Source organism: Athene noctua, chromosome 7, assembly GCF_965140245.1.
Source record: "Athene noctua chromosome 7, bAthNoc1.hap1.1, whole genome shotgun sequence".
In the NCBI taxonomy this organism is placed as follows: Eukaryota; Metazoa; Chordata; class Aves; order Strigiformes; family Strigidae; genus Athene; species Athene noctua.
Window position 1 is genome coordinate 19069381 of NC_134043.1, and position 20810 is coordinate 19090190.

At 39.0% G+C, this 20810-nt stretch overlaps 1 protein-coding gene across 3 annotated transcripts in view; it reads right to left on the bottom strand.

Moving 5' to 3' along the window:
• RBMS1 (RNA binding motif single stranded interacting protein 1) overlaps window positions 1–19828 on the bottom strand; it is a 147293-nt gene extending 127465 nt beyond the window's left edge. For all 3 annotated transcript variants that reach the window (XM_074910321.1, XM_074910319.1, XM_074910320.1), the window contains exon 1: window positions 19603–19828. In XM_074910321.1, the coding sequence (XP_074766422.1) occupies window positions 19603–19677 (75 nt within the window). In that variant the 5' untranslated portion in view covers window positions 19678–19828. The remainder of the gene's footprint in view (window positions 1–19602) is intronic.
• Between the last annotated feature and the right edge of the window lie 982 nt (window positions 19829–20810).

Consider the following 20810-nt stretch of genomic DNA (forward strand, 5'->3'; position numbering starts at 1 on the left):
AAAGCAAGGATTAGTATATAGATGCTTATTAGTCACCAAAATAAGGGTGCACAAAAAAAGTCAAAATTGATTTTGCAATATGTTAAATAACTATTAGTGCATACTTGCAACTATCAAATTAAGGTACACATTCACATGTCAGAACTGAGTTCATGTTTTGCTATGTCCTTATCGTTATTTTATATATCTGATTTACTTCTTAAGCTGTATAGGTGAAAATGCAGTTATGGCCCTTGATGCACTCAGTACCATGGGATAGAATTACAAGTGAATGTTCTCTATTCCTGTTTATGTTGTAAGTTCCAAGAATGACTATCATATGAGTACAATGGAGGTCTTTTTAGCAGTATGCTGACATGAAAGAAAAGTTCAGCTATGTTGTTTAATTGTGTATACTCCAGTGCTAGGCAACTCTCCAAACCTTACTGTAAACATTGTTTAAGGTTCATCCAGATCAGCACGATAATGAAGCTTATGCTTTTTACGCTTAGCTTTAAGTGACAATTGCTTTTCTTTATGGTTTTATATTTACCTGTACTGAAGCACAGTTAAAGACATCATACCAGGCTGACCTTTTTCTTTTACGGAATGATAGGTTGTCCTCTAAAGCCCTGGTCTAATACTTTGTTTACATGGTGTCATTTTCCTGGCAGAGAACTGATCTGTTATCTTTTGTTAGCTTGTCTGGACAATATATTCATCACAGCCTAACAAATGGCAATATTAGATTAATAAGAAAAAATGTGCATATTCAACAAACATGTTTTTGAATATTTTAATGGAGCAAAAACCAGTTAATAGTTCCACAAACTGTATTGTTACTCTGAAAATATCATTCATGTTCTAGCAAGTATGCATGCACATAATGATGTAAAACTGGCACTATTAACCCTAATGTATAATCATTATGAAGTTATTTTTGTTATATAAAGACATCTTCCACTACAAAAAAATATACCGTTGAGGCCAAAAATATAGGACATGTGTGTTCCTTCAACGGCAAGTTGTTATTAGAAGTGCAGACTGGGTGTGTGTAGGCAGACAATTATGAGACAAAGAACACTACATTCCTGAACTTCAGTTCAATATAAGAAGAAAGTTCATTTCTTGTTCAAAGGACATAATTTACAATGTTCCAAGTTTCTATTATATAAGTACTTCTGTATTTTATGCTCAGCAGGACAGTGAAATTTCACTGAAGAAACAGCCATTACATTTCATACAAATGCACAGTTTTTATATGAAATCCCTTTTCAGGGATCAGTACTTCAAGATGTCCCTTTTGTAATTGGCTTTTATTTTGCAACAAAACAGAATGACCAGTATAGTATTTCTCCAACCCCAACTACATGTGTCTAAAAACTTATGCAAAATACAATACACCTACATTATCAATGTGTTTGTCAGAATCTAGACAATTCAGAGCTATGGTAAAGACAGACAAAATATTTCAGGCTTGATCTGCAGAGGTCAGATAGAACTTCAGGTTTTTAATCATGTGAATATTCTTAGCTACATGAATAGTTCCAAATGCTGTTCCCATGATTAAGCATTTTAAGAATTGTGACACAGAGCTGAAGGTTGTTAAAGCTGATAGAAATTAAGTATTAGTAAAGAATAACATCTCACTTTGTTGGAACTGAGGTGTACATATAGTTCTTTTGACAATGAGATTAATGTGTTGCTTTGTTCTTTATCAGGTCTCCAATGAGTCTGACATTATCTCCCTAAATATTGAGATTTCCCTAATAGTACCCATTAGTCACAGGATACTGAATGTACATTATGCAACAAAGTTTTCAAAAAAGTATTAGTCTGTCTTAAACCTAAGGGAATTAGCACACAAAACACTACCACTATCCAGTCTGTTTATACCTTCCTACATCCATTTTGTCTCCTGTGTTTCACTGAGACATGAAAGCCCTCCGTGGTAGTCACGCACCTTGCGCAAAAAATTCCTAACCTGTGTGGAGGGCTGCCAGAGTGTTTTAATATAACAAATAATAACTGATAAACTAAATCAGTTACCAAGTACCTTGTAGTCTATCACATGCAGTGACAAACCCAGCTTCCAGAGAAAATCCCCCTGACCACCTGGGTTCACGTGAACAGAATCTCAGGTAAAATAACAAATACAAGAAAATCTGCATTTCCTTTACTATTTATTTCAAATAAACATCCTTTTCTATTTCCCACAAGAATTTCCTCTCCGCATGTTTGGCTGGATCCTCAGCAATTTCTTACATTGATCAAAGGCAACAGAGAAGGGTCTCCCCAACTATGAGAGCTGTTCAGCCAAAACCATGATCATCGCCTTCCCCACCTGGCACAAAAACGCTCAAGGCAGGCAGGAGTATCATGGGAAGATGACGAGATGGATGGAGTCCAATACCCCCCATTAAACTTGATCAGTATCAGGCTTCAGTTTGTACTGCAAATGGTTTCAGAAAAAGTGAGTGAAGTTGACTCTACTCCTCCTCTGCTTGAGGACAAAACAGCTGGTCTGTACCTGCAAGGGTCTGGGTCACTGTGAAAATGAATGGTCAGGTAATTCTTGTTGATCTTAGGTGCATTAATATGGACAACAAAGTTCACCAATTTATTTTTTGTTTTCAGTAACTTTTTTTTTAATAAAAGACCACTGAGAGTGCCTTAGTGGATGCCTCTGTGCAGACACAAGTAAGAATTTAGGGATGTTTGCTCCTTCCTTGCTGAAACAAGTCTGTATGTTTGGAAATTAATTGGTTAAGATCAGAAATTCCAAACTTAATTGAAGAAAAGAATGTAAAAAGAAATTAAAAATAGATACTTAAAAGAGTCAAACATAAAACTCTAACAAATGAACTCAAGAAAAAAAATCTTCAAAACAAAGCAGGAAATACGAACATACATATTTAAATGCTTCATATATTTATGCTCCAATGCATCTCTAGAAAAAGAAAACTTGTATCATTTATCCAGCATAATGCTCTTTTGCTAGAAAAATATTTAATTTCACATATTTGTAATGTGTAATTTGATTCTCAGTTCTTAGCTACATATCAGTCATGGGATACATTCCATAGTTATGAAGTATTACCTTGAGAGATTTCATGCTTTCAAGCACACAGCCAATTTCTGCCCTGGGATGCAAATGTACGATCTCTCTGAAGAAAAGTCACAAAAGTAGAATTTGCTACAGACTGCAACTGAGTTTTTTCTGTATTTAGAGTTTTTCTGTATCAAATTCTACTCAGAATTACTTATATAACACCATTCCTCTCCAGTTTTAATTGGAGGGCTATATCTGAGCTGAGTTGGTCTCTCATATCCTTAGTGTAATTAAATTAAATAAATTAAATATATGTATATGTATACATCATTGAAAATGTGGTGTTTAGAATGCTGAGCAACTTCACATCCATTCTTCTGTGTAACATAACTTTTATAAATAAAACTACTACTATTTAATGTACGTGTGTTATTATAAGTATACACACATTTATGTAATTACTTGTGTTTTGCACTCCTGCATATCCGAGAAACTTTTCCATTTAAAATTAAATTCAAGATACCTGTGTAACTTCAGTACTTATAACTTTCAGGAAAGGAGACATCAAAAAGAACACAGAAATCTCATCTGTGTTCTGTCAAATACTCTGGAGCCTGAATACTGAATACAGGCAAAATGCTTATTTAGTGAAGTGAATAAATATTTATTGTGCATCTATTTACTTCTAGTATTACTGGATTTAGTCATATAATGAAAACTATTAAAATTATTAATTAGAGGACAATACAGTTAATAGAGTTTTGGTTGACATGAGTTTAGTACAGCAAGTCAGCTTAATTAAGTCTTGTCTACATTCGGAAATTTACCAGAACTACTCTGAAATAACCCCTGATATGGATGTGTAGATATGTGAACATCTATGTGGAAATTTATAATACTCAATAATTCCAGAAAAGTATTTCCATATAAATCCCTTTATATTTTTAAGTGTAGACAAGCTCTAAATCTTATTATCATCAATATTCTGCACCTTTGATAGCTTTTACTCTCTTAACACCCCAGCGTGTTTACTTCAGTATCATCAAACCTTTAAGGCCTCATCCTGGAAAGCAGCAAGAACAGAAGCCTCATGTATGCATAAAAATTGTATCAGATCAATAGTTTAAAATAAAACAACATTTGTGAGTAACGGCATGAGAAGGCAATCACGTTTCAGAATAAGAATGCCTTTTCTTGTTTAGCAGGCTTTGAAAGTAGATTAAGCTGTTTTGGACAATGGTACTCTTATTCAAGAAGAAAGCTCTGATCACTTGAAATTATTTAGGGATAATTATTCCAGAATACCTAATAAATCCTTATACCTGGCCTTCCACCAGTGCTCACTGTGCTAGTATTGTGCACAGTGCATGCACAGCAGTTACCTCGCAAAGATCCCTGCTGTCAGAATAAAAGAACTAGATGCCAAATACCATTCTCAGATGATCACTGCACACAAGAGAGATGCAGGATGAAACTATGAGATTTTAGCATTTTTTGAGGGCTAACATCACCAATAAACCAATAATGTAAAAACAACAAAAAGAAACAAACCCAAAAGCTACAAAAGAGGCATTAAACCTGAACAAAATAAAAAGGATCTTCTTTTGGTCAGATGTAGTTAAGGGTTGAAGATAGCATACTCGAAGTGCAAAATCACTATTTATTATTTATGACTCCTCCATAAAACTAAAGCCCTTTTTTGGGCTTTGTTTCTCCACAGGGATAGACTGTGATAGAAAAACACAAGTTCTGTGTTAGCCCCTTTGTAACATCACGATCTCCACCACCTCCAAAGGCCACAGCACAGAGAGTGATTCTGGCCACTTCACAAAAAATATGAATATACAAATCATCCCATCTCAGTTACAGGAACTGAAAATGCTATTGTCTGGTGGTGACTTTAGCACTTCAAACCTACTCTTGGTCCTGCTTTTCTCTCGAAGTGATCTTAATCTAAATAAAAAGCCCACCTCTCCACTCACCAAAGCAGGCTGGAATGTTATTTCTGTCCAAACACCAGATCCGCTCAGGCTGCTAGGATGGGCTGACTGACACACATATCCAGAACAGCATGACTGGATGCCTAAGTGAACTGGTATAGTACAAACAGCACAAATGAATGATGAAAACTTTAATATAAGAAAGTATGTCTCTGTATGTGTAAAGTTCAGACATGAAAATATGTTGCTATAAATTCAAAGTTTCACTCTGGTGATATACTGTATAATTTCAATTGAATTCTATTTTCCATGTAGACTCTTCTAATTTTTTATATTGGATGCCTTCTGATTTTATTTTCTGTTTAGCCACTTTTGCCAGGAGTAAAGTGTGCTGCATTATAGTGATATTCTGGCTGTTAAGTGGATGCTAACTCCATTTAGTCTTTGCTATACTGTATATTTTCTTGGATTCAAATTCATGCCAGATCTATTGGGATAAGAGAATTTCTGAACATAAAAAATATCAAAAAGAATAGGAACATCACCATATTACTTCAGGAGGTGCTTGCACTTACTCTAGTTTCAGTGTAGTAAGAAAACAGATGTATAATCTAAATAAAAAGAAATGTCAAAGTCTTCAATTCTGGGGAGTTTACTTCTGTAACTTTAGCTACAGTATCACAATATGGCTGCACCAGTTAAGAAGCAAAGGTAACTGCCAAATTTGCCCCATGAGTACCTTTTGTCCTCTCACAATCTATATAAAACAAGGCCTTTCCCAGAGGTCTTGCCTGTCATTCCCCAAAACCCTCCATTGTTTTTGTAAAAATAACCTTTAATTCCTGCTGAACTTTAGCAGTCCCCAAACTGAGTTCTTGCAGAATACTGCCTTCAATCTCCTTTTGTTGGGGATGCAACTCCCCATGGATAGCCTGGCAGCTGGAGGTGTCTTCTTGTGCCATGCTCTGGCACACATGCCACAGCCTCTCCACTGAACTGGGTTTTTTCTCTTTCCCTGCTCTTTTCTCTCTTATTCTTTTCCCTTATCTGTTCTCTACAGGAATTTTCTTCTTGCAAAATTAGTTTTCCTTATATTTTCCCTTCATCCACCTTTGTATTATTCACTTACCTTTTCCTCTTTTTCCTATCTCAAATGACAACACAAGGCTCCAGAGACAGGTCTATAGCCAGCTTTTAAGAGCCTATTCAACCTACTTTCAGAAATAAGCTCAATGCTAGGGGGGCAAAGAAAGCAAAGCAGATCAACCCCATGGAACCACCTCCCTTTTGTGCAAACCCACTGCTCCTGAGACCAGCTGCTCTGGGTCTCAATGTGGGAGTTAAGGACTAAGGCAGGTAATTCTTCCAAAGGTGTCTATCACTTCAATGAATCCAAGATTATATAAAATTACAGAAACCAGACTACTTCTCTGCTATCTCATTGGTATCCTGAGCCATGCTTTCCTTTCCTCTCTTCCAGATGCTATTCCTGTAAGTATCAATTATCAAAAGATTCTCACTAAAACTGTGAAATATTTGTCATTCCCAGACATGGCTCTCAGCTTTCTACTCCCAGAAATTCCAGCTCAGTCTCCTGACATCCTCCAGTAATTAGGCAAGCCAGAGTTGCTCAGACTTGTATACAAACCCTGATATCAGCGAGCCTTCTTTCCACTGTCTCCAAGGGATCCAGAGAAAATGGCTCCTGAATTCTGCTCTAAAGCTATAGGCTGGCACGAACAATAGTCTGGTTTGGTCTGGAGATTTTGCAACTCGTTTAAATTGAAAAATGGGGGGCTGTAATAAAATAAATATGAAAATTAATGTTATAATGTTTATTATTTCTTGAGATAAAAATAAGATTCTGGTGCATGATTTTTCTGCAAAGACTAGATTCTACAGTGATTTAAATTAGAGAACACATGGAGCTCAACATCAGTGTCAAAAGAAGGACTAAGGTCTTAATTTATGAAAAAAATCACAACTATTGCCCATTTTACAAATGAATGCCTTCATCATACAGACAGTAACCCAGAATATTTTATAAATAATACATACACATACATACTTCACTAGATTGCCCAATGTCTAAGTTACTTGAAGCACAGACTGTCCTACACAGCAGATATCACACTGTCAAGAATCAAAGAATAACAATAACTAGTCGATCAAGGAAAATTAATCAACAGGGAATATTTTCTTACAATTGGTAGATAAATCTAAATTACCACCACCAGAGCACAGGGATATGCAGCATCCTCCTTGGATGACAAAAGCAATTGGGTGAGATGCAGCACGCTTTCCATCAATGAGAAAGACAGAATACATTTTGGAAAACAACATTCAGATAAATCCCTACTCTTAAAAAGGTGTGCTGCAGAAATGCCACAAGTTCTGTTTTTCAACACATATGCATTTCTAAACTTCATATAAATATCAGTAAAAGAGAAGTCATTTATACTAACCTTGACAGAGCTGAATAGAGTGTAAGCAACAATGGAAAATGACCCATTATATTTCATATGAGTGAAAAAAAAAAAAGTATTTATTATTCATTTGTTCATTATTCAATTATTCATCTGACATGGAATTACACTTCCAGTTTTAAAAGAAGGAAAGTAGTAGCAGCTATAAAATATGCATAGTTGCTCTTCTGCCTCTTTTCAGGGCAACATGGCACAGTAAACTTCTGTCATACTTCTTTCATTTTTACCACATTTTTTACTGTTTCTCCCCAAAAGATGCATGGCTACTTAGCATGTAAGTGTCAGATGCTGGATAACACTCCTCCCTAGTCCCAGGACCTCAACTAAATAGAAGTCCAAGAATAGCATTTAAAATTCCAAAGAGCAGAAACATCCTCAAGTACACAAATATCTCTTCATTTCTTCCCAATTCTGTATTTTTGTAAAAATCTTCACTTTTATTTATGTTCAGATAGACCAGTCACCATCAAGGTAAACACTCTAGGATAAAGAATAAAATAAAGAAGTGTTGAGCTAGGTAATTTTCTGTCATAATGACTTGGAGTGATAATGGTGCTGTCTCTGCAACTTTCTAGCCACGAGGAAGTCATTTTAAGGCCAATTTAATCCTGGTTTAGGTCCAACTTAATCCTGGTTTAGGTCCCTAAATATATATTCCAGCACCTAACAAGAAACCTGATTTTCACAATTAATAAACAACCACAATCACATTATTTAGTTAGCAGTGTAAAAATGAACTGATGGTGGGCTTTACATGTTTTTCTCATCATCAATCTGGCTGACAGCTATGGCTGTGATCTTTTTTATTTTTATTTTTTTTTTTAAGATCCAGTAGAAGCTACACCTTTAAGATTAACTTCAGGGTTTGGGATCATGAGAGCTTCCTATTACTGTACCTGCCATTGCAAATCCTTAGAAAATATGGGCGAGTGAGTATATAAAAGACACTGGAAAGAAATGCTAATAAAAGCAGAGCAGGCAAGAAACTGGGTGGGTAGGTTTGGAAGCCCTTCACATATCCATAGCTGCTGCAGCTGATGAACCTACAATAATTTGGAAGAAAAGTCACTTGACATATAGCAGAACTGTCAGTGAAGAACAACAGGAACAGACTAATTCTCCCCATTTTTTTTTCTGCTAGGAAGTCAGAACACTGTCTTCCTTAGTACTCTTTGCTGTTCCTCTGAATAATGTCTGCTTGGAAAGAAACAAGATTTAATTTGGAGTTAATCGTTGTTTTATTTGATTTTTAATCCATGTCCAAGACAAAAACTTATCAACAAATTCAGATCTGATGCAGGAACAAGAAATGTCAGCCTAAATAAGTGGTTTAGTATGAGAATGCATACACATCTGTCACAAATTACATCATAGTTTTATAAAACTTATAATGTTCTGCCAGGAGAAAAACAAATAGACAAACCTAAAACCTTAAATTTTAAGCAGCTTGAACAAGATATTTGCTAAAATGGCATAACGGAAATTGCATGATGAAGAGATTATTGAAATGTCATTTGCATGTTTTTGAATGCATGTTCTGTTAAATAAAGGAAGGGAATTCCTTCTATACCTTTCCAAAAACTGTATCACAACTTACAATAATGAAACACAGAAGGATCAGTAACAGTTACTTTAGAGCCTCTTATGCTAACAAAAGTTTTAAGGTTCTACCTTAGAGAGTCACACATTAGTTTGGAAAGGATGTCTGGAGGTCATCTAGTCCAACTTCCCTCTAAGAGCAGGTTCAACTTTGAGTTTTTACTGTCTCCAAAAGATTCCAGAACTTCTCTTGGCACCTCTTCAGGTGCCTGGCCACCCTTATGGTGAAAAAAAATTTTCTTCATATCCAATTACAATTTTCTTATGTCACAACCTGTGTCCATCCTATTGCCTATTCCCTTCTACAATAAAACTACTATTATATATCTGTAGATAAGGGGAGAGCAGTGAATGTCATCCACATTGATTTTAGCAAGGACTCGGACATTGTGTCCCACTACATTCTTGGACCCAAGGTAAAAACATTATAGTCTGGACAAGTGGACAACTAGATTGGAATGAAACAGGATGGTCAGGCTCAGAGAATCATAGTGAATGCGTTATACTCTACCTGGAGGCTAGCACCAAGTGGAGCACCAGAAGGGTCTCTCCTGGGACTGGTGCACTAAACATTTTTATATCACAGAAATGCCACCTGGGAAAGAAGAGTCCCTTGCAATGATACAGACTGGAGAGTGACTGGCTAGGGAACAGCTTTGCTAGAACAGACCTGGGCAGTTGTGGCAGACAGCAAGCCAAGCATAAGCCAGCAGCATGGTCTGCCAGTAAGGTGTGCCTCCTGGGCTGCATTTGGGTGACAGAAGTGACTAACCCCCCTTTTGATAGACCCCATCTAGAGCACTACATGCAGCTTTGGACTCCAGTAGAAGGCACTGATAAGCTGGAGCAAGTTCAGTGGGGAGGGCTGTCAAGATGGCTGGGGGCTGGATCACTGGATCACATGCTCTGTGAAAAGCTGAAGGAATTGGTCTTGTTCAGTCTGGAGAAGAGAAAGCTTTGGTGGGACTTAATAGCAGCTTTACATTTGCAGAATGGAAATCTCTGAGGACGTTATCAAGGAGAAGGAGCCAGGTTCTTACAGTGGTGCATGATATCAGGATGAGTCAACAAGCATAAGCTGAAACAATAGAGGTGCAGACGGGAAATAAGGAAAAAAAAATCCCGAGGATAGCCAGCATTAGAACAGGTCATGCAGAGAGGCTATGAGTGTCCACCTTTGCAGGCTTTCAAGACCAAACTGGATAAAGCCCTGAGCAAACTGGTCTGGTCTTCTAGATGATCCTACTTTGAGCAGAACGTTAGATTAGAGAGCTCCCGAAACCCCTTCCAACCTGAATTATCCCATGATCCTATCCCTATGCACCTCCAAGAAGTGTCTGGTTCCACCTTGTCTATACATTCTCATCTGATAGATTTAAACAGCAATTAGATCTCCCCTTAGCCTTCTCTTCTTAAAGCTAAATAAAGCTGTTTGTAGGACTTGGGGATAAAACAGGAAAAAATACATATTCATCAGAGGAATGAAAAGTCTCACCCAAAGACAGATATGGAAAGTGTACAGAAAAACCTAAACATATGTACTGAGTATACAGTCCTGTAAAAGGCTTAAACAGAGAGAACAGTGAATTGGAGAAGGAAATTTGGGACTGAGAACAAAGAAACTGTTTTTATTATTCTAGATCTCTGTGTTCAGGGAAACTGGAGTTTGACTACTCTTTGTCAATAATTCAGCTACATCAAAGAAACAACCAAGTATCACCACTTTTTACTTCTACCTGGAACAATAAGAATCTGAATTTTTGTCTAACTGACTGGGTCAAAAGAAGTAAGAGGCATTCTGGAGTCTTTGACCCTGCTAACAGAGATGTTTCATCCTCCAAAATATCCCCATGTATTTTCCTCACTTTAATATGCAGTTGTTAAAAGCAAATGGTCACTAATCAGAAAAGAAACCAGGAGGAAACCAGGAGGTCACTGGCACTATTCATGAAATTCAAAGTTTATATCATAAACCCTTCTTAAATGTTTTTTCTAGGAGACAGAATGTTTTAGCTAGTACTTTTCCAAATGAGTCACTAACACCCTTGTCTTAATTCTGCAGCTGCTGCTAATTTGAAGTGCCAGCCTTCTCCCCTCTTTCCCCAGAATGAAATAAAATATCAATGTTGCACTGTGCTGAAAATGGAAAGTTAGATGTAACACTATGCTACAAGGCCTCTGGAAGGCCCATTTACATTCGATTCTTCCTTTCCTCCCAAGTCTATACCTAACTTAAGCCCTCGCAGCAACTTATTTCACACTTTCTTCCACACTCATTGGTCCTAAGAAAGAAAGACAGACTCAAGTGCTTTTTTAACACTTAGTGCACCAACATCTAACACAATTTAAAAGAGTAAAATAAAAAAATAAAGTAATAGAAAATGATGCTAGCAGTTATCTACATATATATGCAATCAACAGATTTTGGTAACCTAAGAGCTCTCTTGTATCTTCCTCTGGCTTGGATCTTTTGCCCTTTTGGCCAAGGACATGGGAAGCCTTCTATTTAGAAAAGTTAAGCACCACCATTTTTCTGAACAACAGCAAGACCCAAGAGGATTTACTTTTCTCAGAGACAACTTCACCATAGCTGTGCAAATCTCAGACTCCTTAAGTATCTCACTAGTTGCTCCACTGTAAAAAATGTATTACATTTGGCGGTTTTTAGGTTAGTTTTCAGCCAGACTGGTTTCTTGATTCAGCTTACTGACTGATCATAGGAATGCTAGTGCCAGCACAGGGGAAGGGACAGGAATGAGTTGCTGGGGGCAATGGGGAAAGCCAAGACTGCTCTTTTTGGCTGCTGTGCATAGTTATGTAAAATTAAAGTGATTATGTAGCTATGGCCTGAGGGATAGAAGAGGTCACAGATACTACCACAGCCTATAAACTGCTATAGAAATTGTGTCAGTGTGTGTTGCCAAGAGACAAGCAGGGGAATTCAGTTCTTAACCTGTAGTAAAATCCACAAAGTGAAGCCCGTTCGCTCTACATCTCTACAGAAGATCAATACTTTCCTCTCAAAGCACAAGAGTCACCCTGAACATTTTGAGTTGCATTTCGCAGCAGTAAGCTCTGTTTATCTACCTGGAATGATTCTGAAGCACTCTTCACAGGCCTTATGTGTACACTGGGATTTCAGAAATTTAGTTTAAATATATTTTGAAATGTTGCCATCAAGTCAGAGCAATTGAGACTAAGTGTATTCATATGATATCAGATCATGAACAGAGCACCGCAGCTTCAAAAGCTACCATGAAGGATGTGAGCCATGGTACCTGATCATACTCGTGTCCAGGCTCTTTGTCTTCTTCAGTTCTGAGATAATTCATCTTAGAACTTAATAAAATTATATTTAAATGCAGGTCTTGGTATTTTCAGCTGAGGAAGACTAAGAAAACACATGAAGTCAGATAGTAATTATCACCTATTAGCCACAGTAAATATGACCTGAATCTGTTGTGTACCTGTGATCTGACTGAAATTAATTAAACTCAGAAGAGATTTTTATCACACGTTTTTCCAACATTTTTCACTTCTTTAACAAAGCAGGTGATTTACCAATAGAAATAGTTGTGATCACTACTTTGCACAGGCCACAGAAAGTCTGTACAATTAAAATGAGTATATAATTTGTAGCATATTTTTGGATAAATCTGAGCATACATCTCCAAAGGCCTACTTGTCAAACCAACAGCATAATTTCATGAAAAACAAATTGTTTTTTAAACCATTGTTATTTGCTCTCGATTAGCACTTGGAAGACTGAAACTGAAATATGTAACTGTACCGAGCTATATTTTCCAGTTTATTACTACACCTTTGTTCAAACTTCTTTATGGCTATATGACTATGACAATCAAGTCCTTCATCAGGAGCACTGGATTAGTAGTATCACTCTTCTGAGTAAGAGTGATGCATCTGCTATCAATGCTGACATCTTAAACTGCTGCTTGGACTTTAAAGCAACTTAAAAATTGTGTCCAAGGTGTTTTCTGGATATATATCCTAAATAGATATGTTTCTGAAAGGCATTATTTTATAGAAAAATAGATCTAGAAAACAGCACTTTACCACACTGGGTTATTCTCCATTGGAAAATTTCAGTAGTTTTGTCTATCTTTTCTTTGTTCCTTCAACACTAAGTGGAAGCTTAGAAATTTACTCTCAGGAAATTTCATCTGTGAGACTGAGAACCAAAGTTTTGTGCTCTAACTAGAAGCAACGTATTTTGCAGTATAGGATTCCCTTTACAAATAAGGTTAAGAATCTAATCTAAACAGCATGCTCAACTCTAGTTTAAAAGTAATGAGGAAAAACTATAGCCATTACCAAGAATAACAGTTGAGTTGTGAAAGAAAACATATTTTAAAGAACTATTTTATGCAAAGAAAATTAACTTCTCCCCCCACAAACTTATTGCACACCTTTCATGACTGCCTTGGGATCCTGCATTGAAGGTAAAGCTAGAAAATACACTAGTACGGATCAGACATACTGTGTAATTCTGGTCTCTTACAGCTGTTGCCTACCTGCTGGATATAAACTTCATAGACACAGTTTTGGAACATACCCAGTGCCTGGAGGGGGTAACAATCAAACACAAAAGGAAAACAGCACTGAATAAATTTTTCAAGCGTTTTTCAAATCATATATTGGTTTATCGCTTTTCTGTAAAAGGCACTCCCATAAGACTATCAGACTCAGGATCAGACTAAAACGTCAGCAGTAAAGTTACTACTGCATCAAGGAGAGAGACCAAGATTTTGTTGACATTTGTTAAATGAGGCCAATCACACAGTATAAAATTAAGCTCAGCACAGTGTACTCTAGGGATGAGTTTAGTCTCAAACTTCTAGAAATTACAAAGTTAATAAGAACCTGTAATTTCTACCATCAATGATGTGGGGGAAATATTTTTTACTTTGTCATTTGCAAATTCAGTCTCTAGTGCATATATATTTATACCATTCTTCTCTCTAAATTTAGAGGTTGGATTAAGGGAAGAAAGTCATGGCTTTTTAATTTAAAAGATTCCCTAGAAAAAATACAAAACTGGCACATCTTCTAGATGCCATTGCTACTTCTTGATTCCAGCCCCCATCACACAATCTGTATGTTGCACTGCCTAACTTTTGCTCCTCCAAAGTGAAGATTTCAAACCACCCCCAAATTAAGCATGGCCAGCACAACCCAAGCGTGAATCAAGTTTCTAGTAAATAAAATGTTGCCTATCTGAAATCAAAGGCAAAACTCGTGTTGACTTCAATGAAGCTGGTCTTCAAGATGAGTAACTTTGTGTTATTTAGGTAAGTACAATGATGTACATCAACATACATGATACATTAACATATGTTCTTCTTGACTCCAACAAACAATTCAGTGCTCCCAGCATGGAATATCTAGGTTTAAACCTTCCTGAAGTCACCACTATTAACAATCTATCTGTTTACATCCTGCTTCTAATACATGTTTGCCCATGGGGCTAATCTGATACGACTTCTCGAAACAGTCCCTGCTACAGGCTAATTTAAAACTGGAGTAATTCAAGGCGAGGATGAACATTTGCAGAGTTTTGTATGAATTTCACTTCCAGAAAGACTTCAACTTTTGCATACACAAGAATTATTCTAGCAACAGTGTCTAGAAATACTTCCTGAAGGACCTATTTCTAGTTCATAGCAAACCACCTGAACTAAACTTCAGAAGTTAAAAGGAGCAGTAACTGGGACCAGGATAGAGATGCCCCACACAAAGTAAGCTAGCTGGAACAATTATGTAAAACAGTCACTGTGACCGGTGACCATCTGATGGATGGATACAAACAGGCATTCCCAGTTTTGGACTGGGATGTTTGGAAGAAGAGAAAATGCTCTTTCTAGAGCACACTCTTCATTTCTCCATATTTTATATCCCCTGACATTAAGAGCTGGAGGTATCACCTCACCACTGGCACTCTCAAGTTTTTCTGGAAATTGGTGAATTTTACATTTCTTTCCCTTCCACAATGTGGTACACTTTTTGAAGGAATTCTTTGGATAGTTGCACAATAAAACCCCAGCCTGGCCAGAATGGGAGAGAACACATTCAAGAAGCTGAGGAGGCTAACAGGATCAGGTAGGTAACTGCGCAGCGACAAAACGTTTGCCTGAAGCTAACCTGTGCTTCCTTATTTTTTTCCTTTTAATGGATTTCTAAGCCCAGTCAAGAACCAGAGAGATGACAATTACGGACAATTAATATAACTTCCCACAATAAGAAGTGTGCAAATTATTTCTATCTAACCTTATAAACATAAACACGCATAAGTGTGTTACTATAAACTTCTCTTTTACTGTGTAAAGATTTTGCAGTCATGGTACATATGGAATAACTCTAACTAAACTGATTAGAATTAGTAATCATTTATGCTGATAATAAGCTAGTAAAATTTTTTAAAAGGTAATAGACCTGTGCTTGCCACAGAATGTAGTAAGTAAAGGTATTCATTAGCAGCAACCCATTAAAGGGTCCTACTGCTTCTGCTTTAGAAGCATCTGAACCAGAAGGTTCTACATCGGTCTGTTAACTTCATACACTGACACTAAACTGTGGATTATCCAATGTCTCCTAGTAAGTTTCATATCTGCTTTGTTCAACACTACAGTAAGCTCCCTCTTAACTGATTTCCTACTTACTCTGCCATCAACAGGCTTGAATAAAAATTAAATGTTCCCGTTTTAAAGTTTGCTGTCAACAGCATGAAAATAAGTTTTTGACATGGCAGAATCTGCCTGCTCACTATGAGTTTACATCAATCTACAGTCCTGCCTACAAACCTACACAAAATTCTAGAAATATTAGTTCTTTTCACAGCTGCCAGGGCACTAATTCTGCAGCTAGCAAATTATACAGTTGGAAGCCCACTCCAAGGTAATTTAGTAAGATTCGCAAGATTTCATTTCTTCTGGGTTGTTGTTACCTAATACCATAGAAAAGAAACAGAATCCAAGTATCACATAAATATTGTCTATGACTATTAAATGCTTGCACTTTAATTAAACCATGTTATCTATAGGAAATGTTGCTGGTTTGCACTAACTCTCCCTTACGTAAAGAGCTTTCCTTTATGATACAGAAACCTATCAGTAAAACTAGTCATACTGTCACATTATTGCCCAAGAAAAAAAAAACAGTAATACAGCTAGTTATCACAATTTATTTGTAAATCATTGTATGCATCATGTCACTGAATTCCATGTGATATTTAGGTAAAGGAAAACACAAAATAAATTTACTTTTATTTCTTACTTGACCAAAGCAAACAGATTGTGTCCTAGAGATGTATATATACAATTATATTTGTTTATGAGTACTGTAACTGTGTTGTTACATGTTACAGTACTTTGCCTAGCACAGTGAGATTTTACTCCTGATCAGAGAGGCCTTTAAGAATTAGTAAAACACATACAATCTTAATTACCATCTCTTTCTAAAATGCTGAAATACAGAATCTCTTCATTACAAATAAAATATTAAGTAAGGAAATTAAATATAACTAAGTTGAAATCTGAAAAGCAATGTTACAAAAATATTTATAAAAAAAGTATCTAAACCTTTAGAAACATCCATTGAACTTGATTTTTGTTGCTCTCTGACATGCCATACAATGGTGCAATATAGGAACTGTCCTGAAACATACATTTATTAGAAGACACAAAAATTTAACAGGTATGTCAAACGTAACATTTGACAGAGTAAAAATTGTGGCAGTCACAAAAATGCAGAAGATTTTACAAGCTTCACCTTGAAACCATTTTGAACTATTTTATTAACATAATGATTTTTCATATTAAAAGCCTTACACCTTCTTCCAATGTTTATTTTGTTCACTTCATTTAAATCCATGGTTTCACTAATCTCTTTTGATGCTGAGCTCCCTAAGATTAGGAGGAGGGAGGTGCTGAATCACAGCAAATGTTTACATTTCCTCCCAGAATATATGACTGAACCAGCTTGAATACTTCATGAATAAGATTGTGAAGATCATAACAAATACAAAATCTATAACATATTTTGTAGCAATTAAAATAGTTGACCACATCAACATTTTAACCTAAAGATCCATTAGGAATGCATGCAATTACTAACGAATATTTTGGAGCTCTCTACAGAAAATCCATCTTCAACCAATTCCTGTCTTCTCCTAATTATCAATTTGCAGTTTATTAGTCAGCATATTTTCCATCATTACTTAAATAAGGATAAGAGGGGAAGCAAAACTTCTAGTCTCAAAATCTCTTGCCTCCCCGTGTAATCACATATCACTACCCATCACACATTCAACAAAGGCTATTCAATTCTATTTTACCATTTGTCTTTAATAAAACACAAAGATTTCTTCAGAATTAATGAAATAGTTCATGTACTGGACAACAGGTTGGTTCAGGGCCCAAAGAATAGAACAGCTGAAAACTATGAATTAATTTTTTTTTTCTACATGTTCAGAGAGGATCCATAGTGAGAAGATGGCCTGCGTTACTGAATTATGCATATTTAATATAAAAACTTACAGTTGCTGGTCCTTTTATCTACACCAAGGAGCCACCTTTTCTCTTTTATTTCTTTTATAAAATCAAGATCTCTGAAAATAGGAAACTTTGACTGGATCCCAGATATTTGATTTCATGTGTGTAGGTCAAATGGCTATGTTCTCTCTGCTGAAACAGAGTAATGTAATTTCAGGCTGTATAATTTTATAGCAAAGACTGCAAGATGTTTTGAAGATGTCACTGACCGTAATACAAATCAATATGAAATTATCTGTACAGGAAACATTTTCAAAAGATGGTCCATCAAGCTTTCTCATAGGATCATGGATTTCTAGGATCATACTCTAATAACTACAGTAAGCTATTACAGTGTATCTCCCTCTTCAATTATTTACAGGTCAAAAAAGCCAAGTGACATTGCTTTTTATATATATATTCAACGTTATGTACTTCGTTCATAACTTACTATTGCCACATCAAATCATAATGGTGAAAGTTTCTAACAAACAAAAGCATTTTTAAATTTCAGAATATTTATACAGTCATACAGCTAAGTGATGAAAAAGGCTGTCCTTTAGGCACTCTACCTTTCTTTAAAATAATGCATTAGAAATATATATCTGAACAGTACTGATTACTCTGCGGCATAATCTTTAAATGGCTACAGACTGTACTATTTAGCCTGATGTCGATTACACATTTAAGAGATTAGTCATTTCAAATCACCTAAAGACCTTCATCGTATTTCTATCAATTTCTATATATAAGGAAGCACATTTCCAAGCCTCCTCATTGCTGACTTGTAAAACGTCTCGTGACTGTCAAATGGAATTTATTTTTTCAGCCAAGCAGTATAAATTACATTTCACAATATAGTAACAGAACGTAGTAAAAAGATGAGCTTATGAAGTGTGCAAGTAAAAAGAAGGAAATTCTTGTCCTGTCATTGCCACACAGGTAGGACACTTCAATAGAGAGAAAAAAAGAAAAAAGGAAAAAAACACCACACCACGGTTATAACCTCTAAAAAAAGTTCACACATTGAAGCCTCATATGGGTCTATTTTGATTTGTGAGGAGTGACACTGGTGGTTGGAGAGGCTTATGCTAAATGTTCCAGACAGCTGATGCAACCACCTCTGCATCTGCCAGTTTGCAGCATGATGCTTCTAGAGCAGTGGGGCTGGCTGCCCTTACAGACTTGAAGGAGAACGGGAAAAAAAAAAAAAAAAAAAAAAAGGTGGAGATCCACCACCACAGGAACTACTAACATCAATTTTCCTGCAAACAACAGCTACCCGCGTACAACATTAGCCGTCAGGAGCTGGACCCCTGACGCGTCTTTAGTCCAGTTTGTGAACTGCGAGGTGGCCGCTCACAAAGGTCCAACTCCCCAGACAATGAGTATCCCTCCGAGCGCAGCAGCCTCCTCGGGGTCGGGATTTAAGTGGAAGTACGGCTCACCCCTCGGAGCAGTAAGCACGCCCTGCCACCCCCCGGGGAGCCAGTGCACCCCCGCCCCAGCCGGCGCGGCGGCCGTGGCCAGCGGGCAGCCCCACTTCGGGGCCTGTCGCCTCAAGTTTGGGTCGTTTCCCCGCGTTCGGCGAAGGCAGCGGGAGCGGGGCCCCGTTGAGCTCCGCTTTGCGGTGGGGTGGCCGAGGACGTGGTTGGGAAGGAGGAGACGCGCCGAAAGCCCTGGGGAAGAGGAGGGACCGCCAGCGGGAGGGGGAAGGCGAGAGGGAGGGAGACAGGTCGGCGACGGCACAGTCGGGAGCGGGGAGAAGGGGGGAGCGGGGAGAAGGGGGGGGGGGGGAGGGCCCGGCAGGGAGCACGGCGGCCGGGGGCTCCCGGCGGCGCTCCCCGGGCGGCAGGAAGGGGCCGCCGGCCCTTTCCTGTCCCCGTCCCCCAGTGCAACCCGACCGCCTCCCCCGGGCCGTGCCCCGCGCGGCGGAGCCCCCGGCCGAGCTCCCCGGAGCGGCGCCAGCCTCCGACCCGCCGCGCCGCGCCGTACCCTACCTTCGCCTGCAGATACTGGGGGTAGTAGTAGGTGGTGTACTGGGGGTACATCTGCTGTTTCCACACTTTGCCCATGAAGCTGGAAATGTAGCCTGCAGTGCAGGGACGGGGGGGCACTTTGGGGGGCTCCAGCCGCCTCTCCGTCTCTCGCTCTCTCCCTCCTGTCTCGTCCTCTCCTGCGGCGGCGGCTGCTGCTCCTCGGCCGAGCCCAGACCTTCCTCCTCCTCCTCCTCCTCCTCCTCCTCCACCCAAAAGCCACAGCGGAGCGGCGGCAGCGGGGGCAGGCGCTCTCGCTCTCTCCCCGGGAGTTCCTGCCAAGTCCCCGCCCGGCCGGGGCCGAGCAGCGGCGGCGGGCCGGCTGGCGGAGCGGCGGCGGGGAGCGCTCGGGGCCGGCGCGGCGGCGGCGGTGCCAGGCGGCGGGGCAGGGCTGCGGGAGGGAGGGAGGAGGGAGGAAAGGGAGAGGGGGCGAGGGGCGGCGCTTAGCCCCGCTCGGCGCCCGCGGAGCGAGCCCCGGCCCGGCGGCCGGGCAGCCCCCCGGGGCAGGGGGAGCTCCCCCGCGGCGGGCGGCGCCGCTCGGCCCAAGGGGCCGCTTCAGCGGCGGGAGAAGCTGCGGTACCCGGCGGGGAGCGGAGCGGGGGGTTTCCACGTTCCGGAGGAGGAGGAGGAGGAGGAGGGCTGCAGTGGTCGCATCCGCAGACGGCTCGGCTCTGACCTAATTAGCCGGGTTGGGCTTTGTTATCGCCTTTGCTCTTTGTGCATCTCGTTGCCGAGGAGTAGTACAGGACGCAGGCTTTAGGAGAGAATTGGATACAATTTTGGAAGAACTACATTTGGCTTCGGTTCCGTGGCGGTAGAGGGTCCGTTATCTGCTAGGAGCAGAAGGGACTGCAGTGCTAAAATCAGTTTGCAGAACAGCAGCCACACAACCAGACCAAATTCTCCATCTGGCCCATCGTGCACCCTTACATTTGTACTTTCACCAGCGGTGCTGAGTACACTTCATTCTCAAACAGGAAACATTCCTGTTCTAGGCGATAGTAATTATACTTTTTTTCACTTGAATATTTTCTCTCTGAAAGATAATTTCCTAAACATTAGGAGTAGGTACCAACGGCACACTATAATCCACTGTTATTTGTAAAAAACCCATGTGGCCCAGTGACAAACATGTCTCTTTTCTACCCAAAGATAAACCGTTCCTCAGGGTA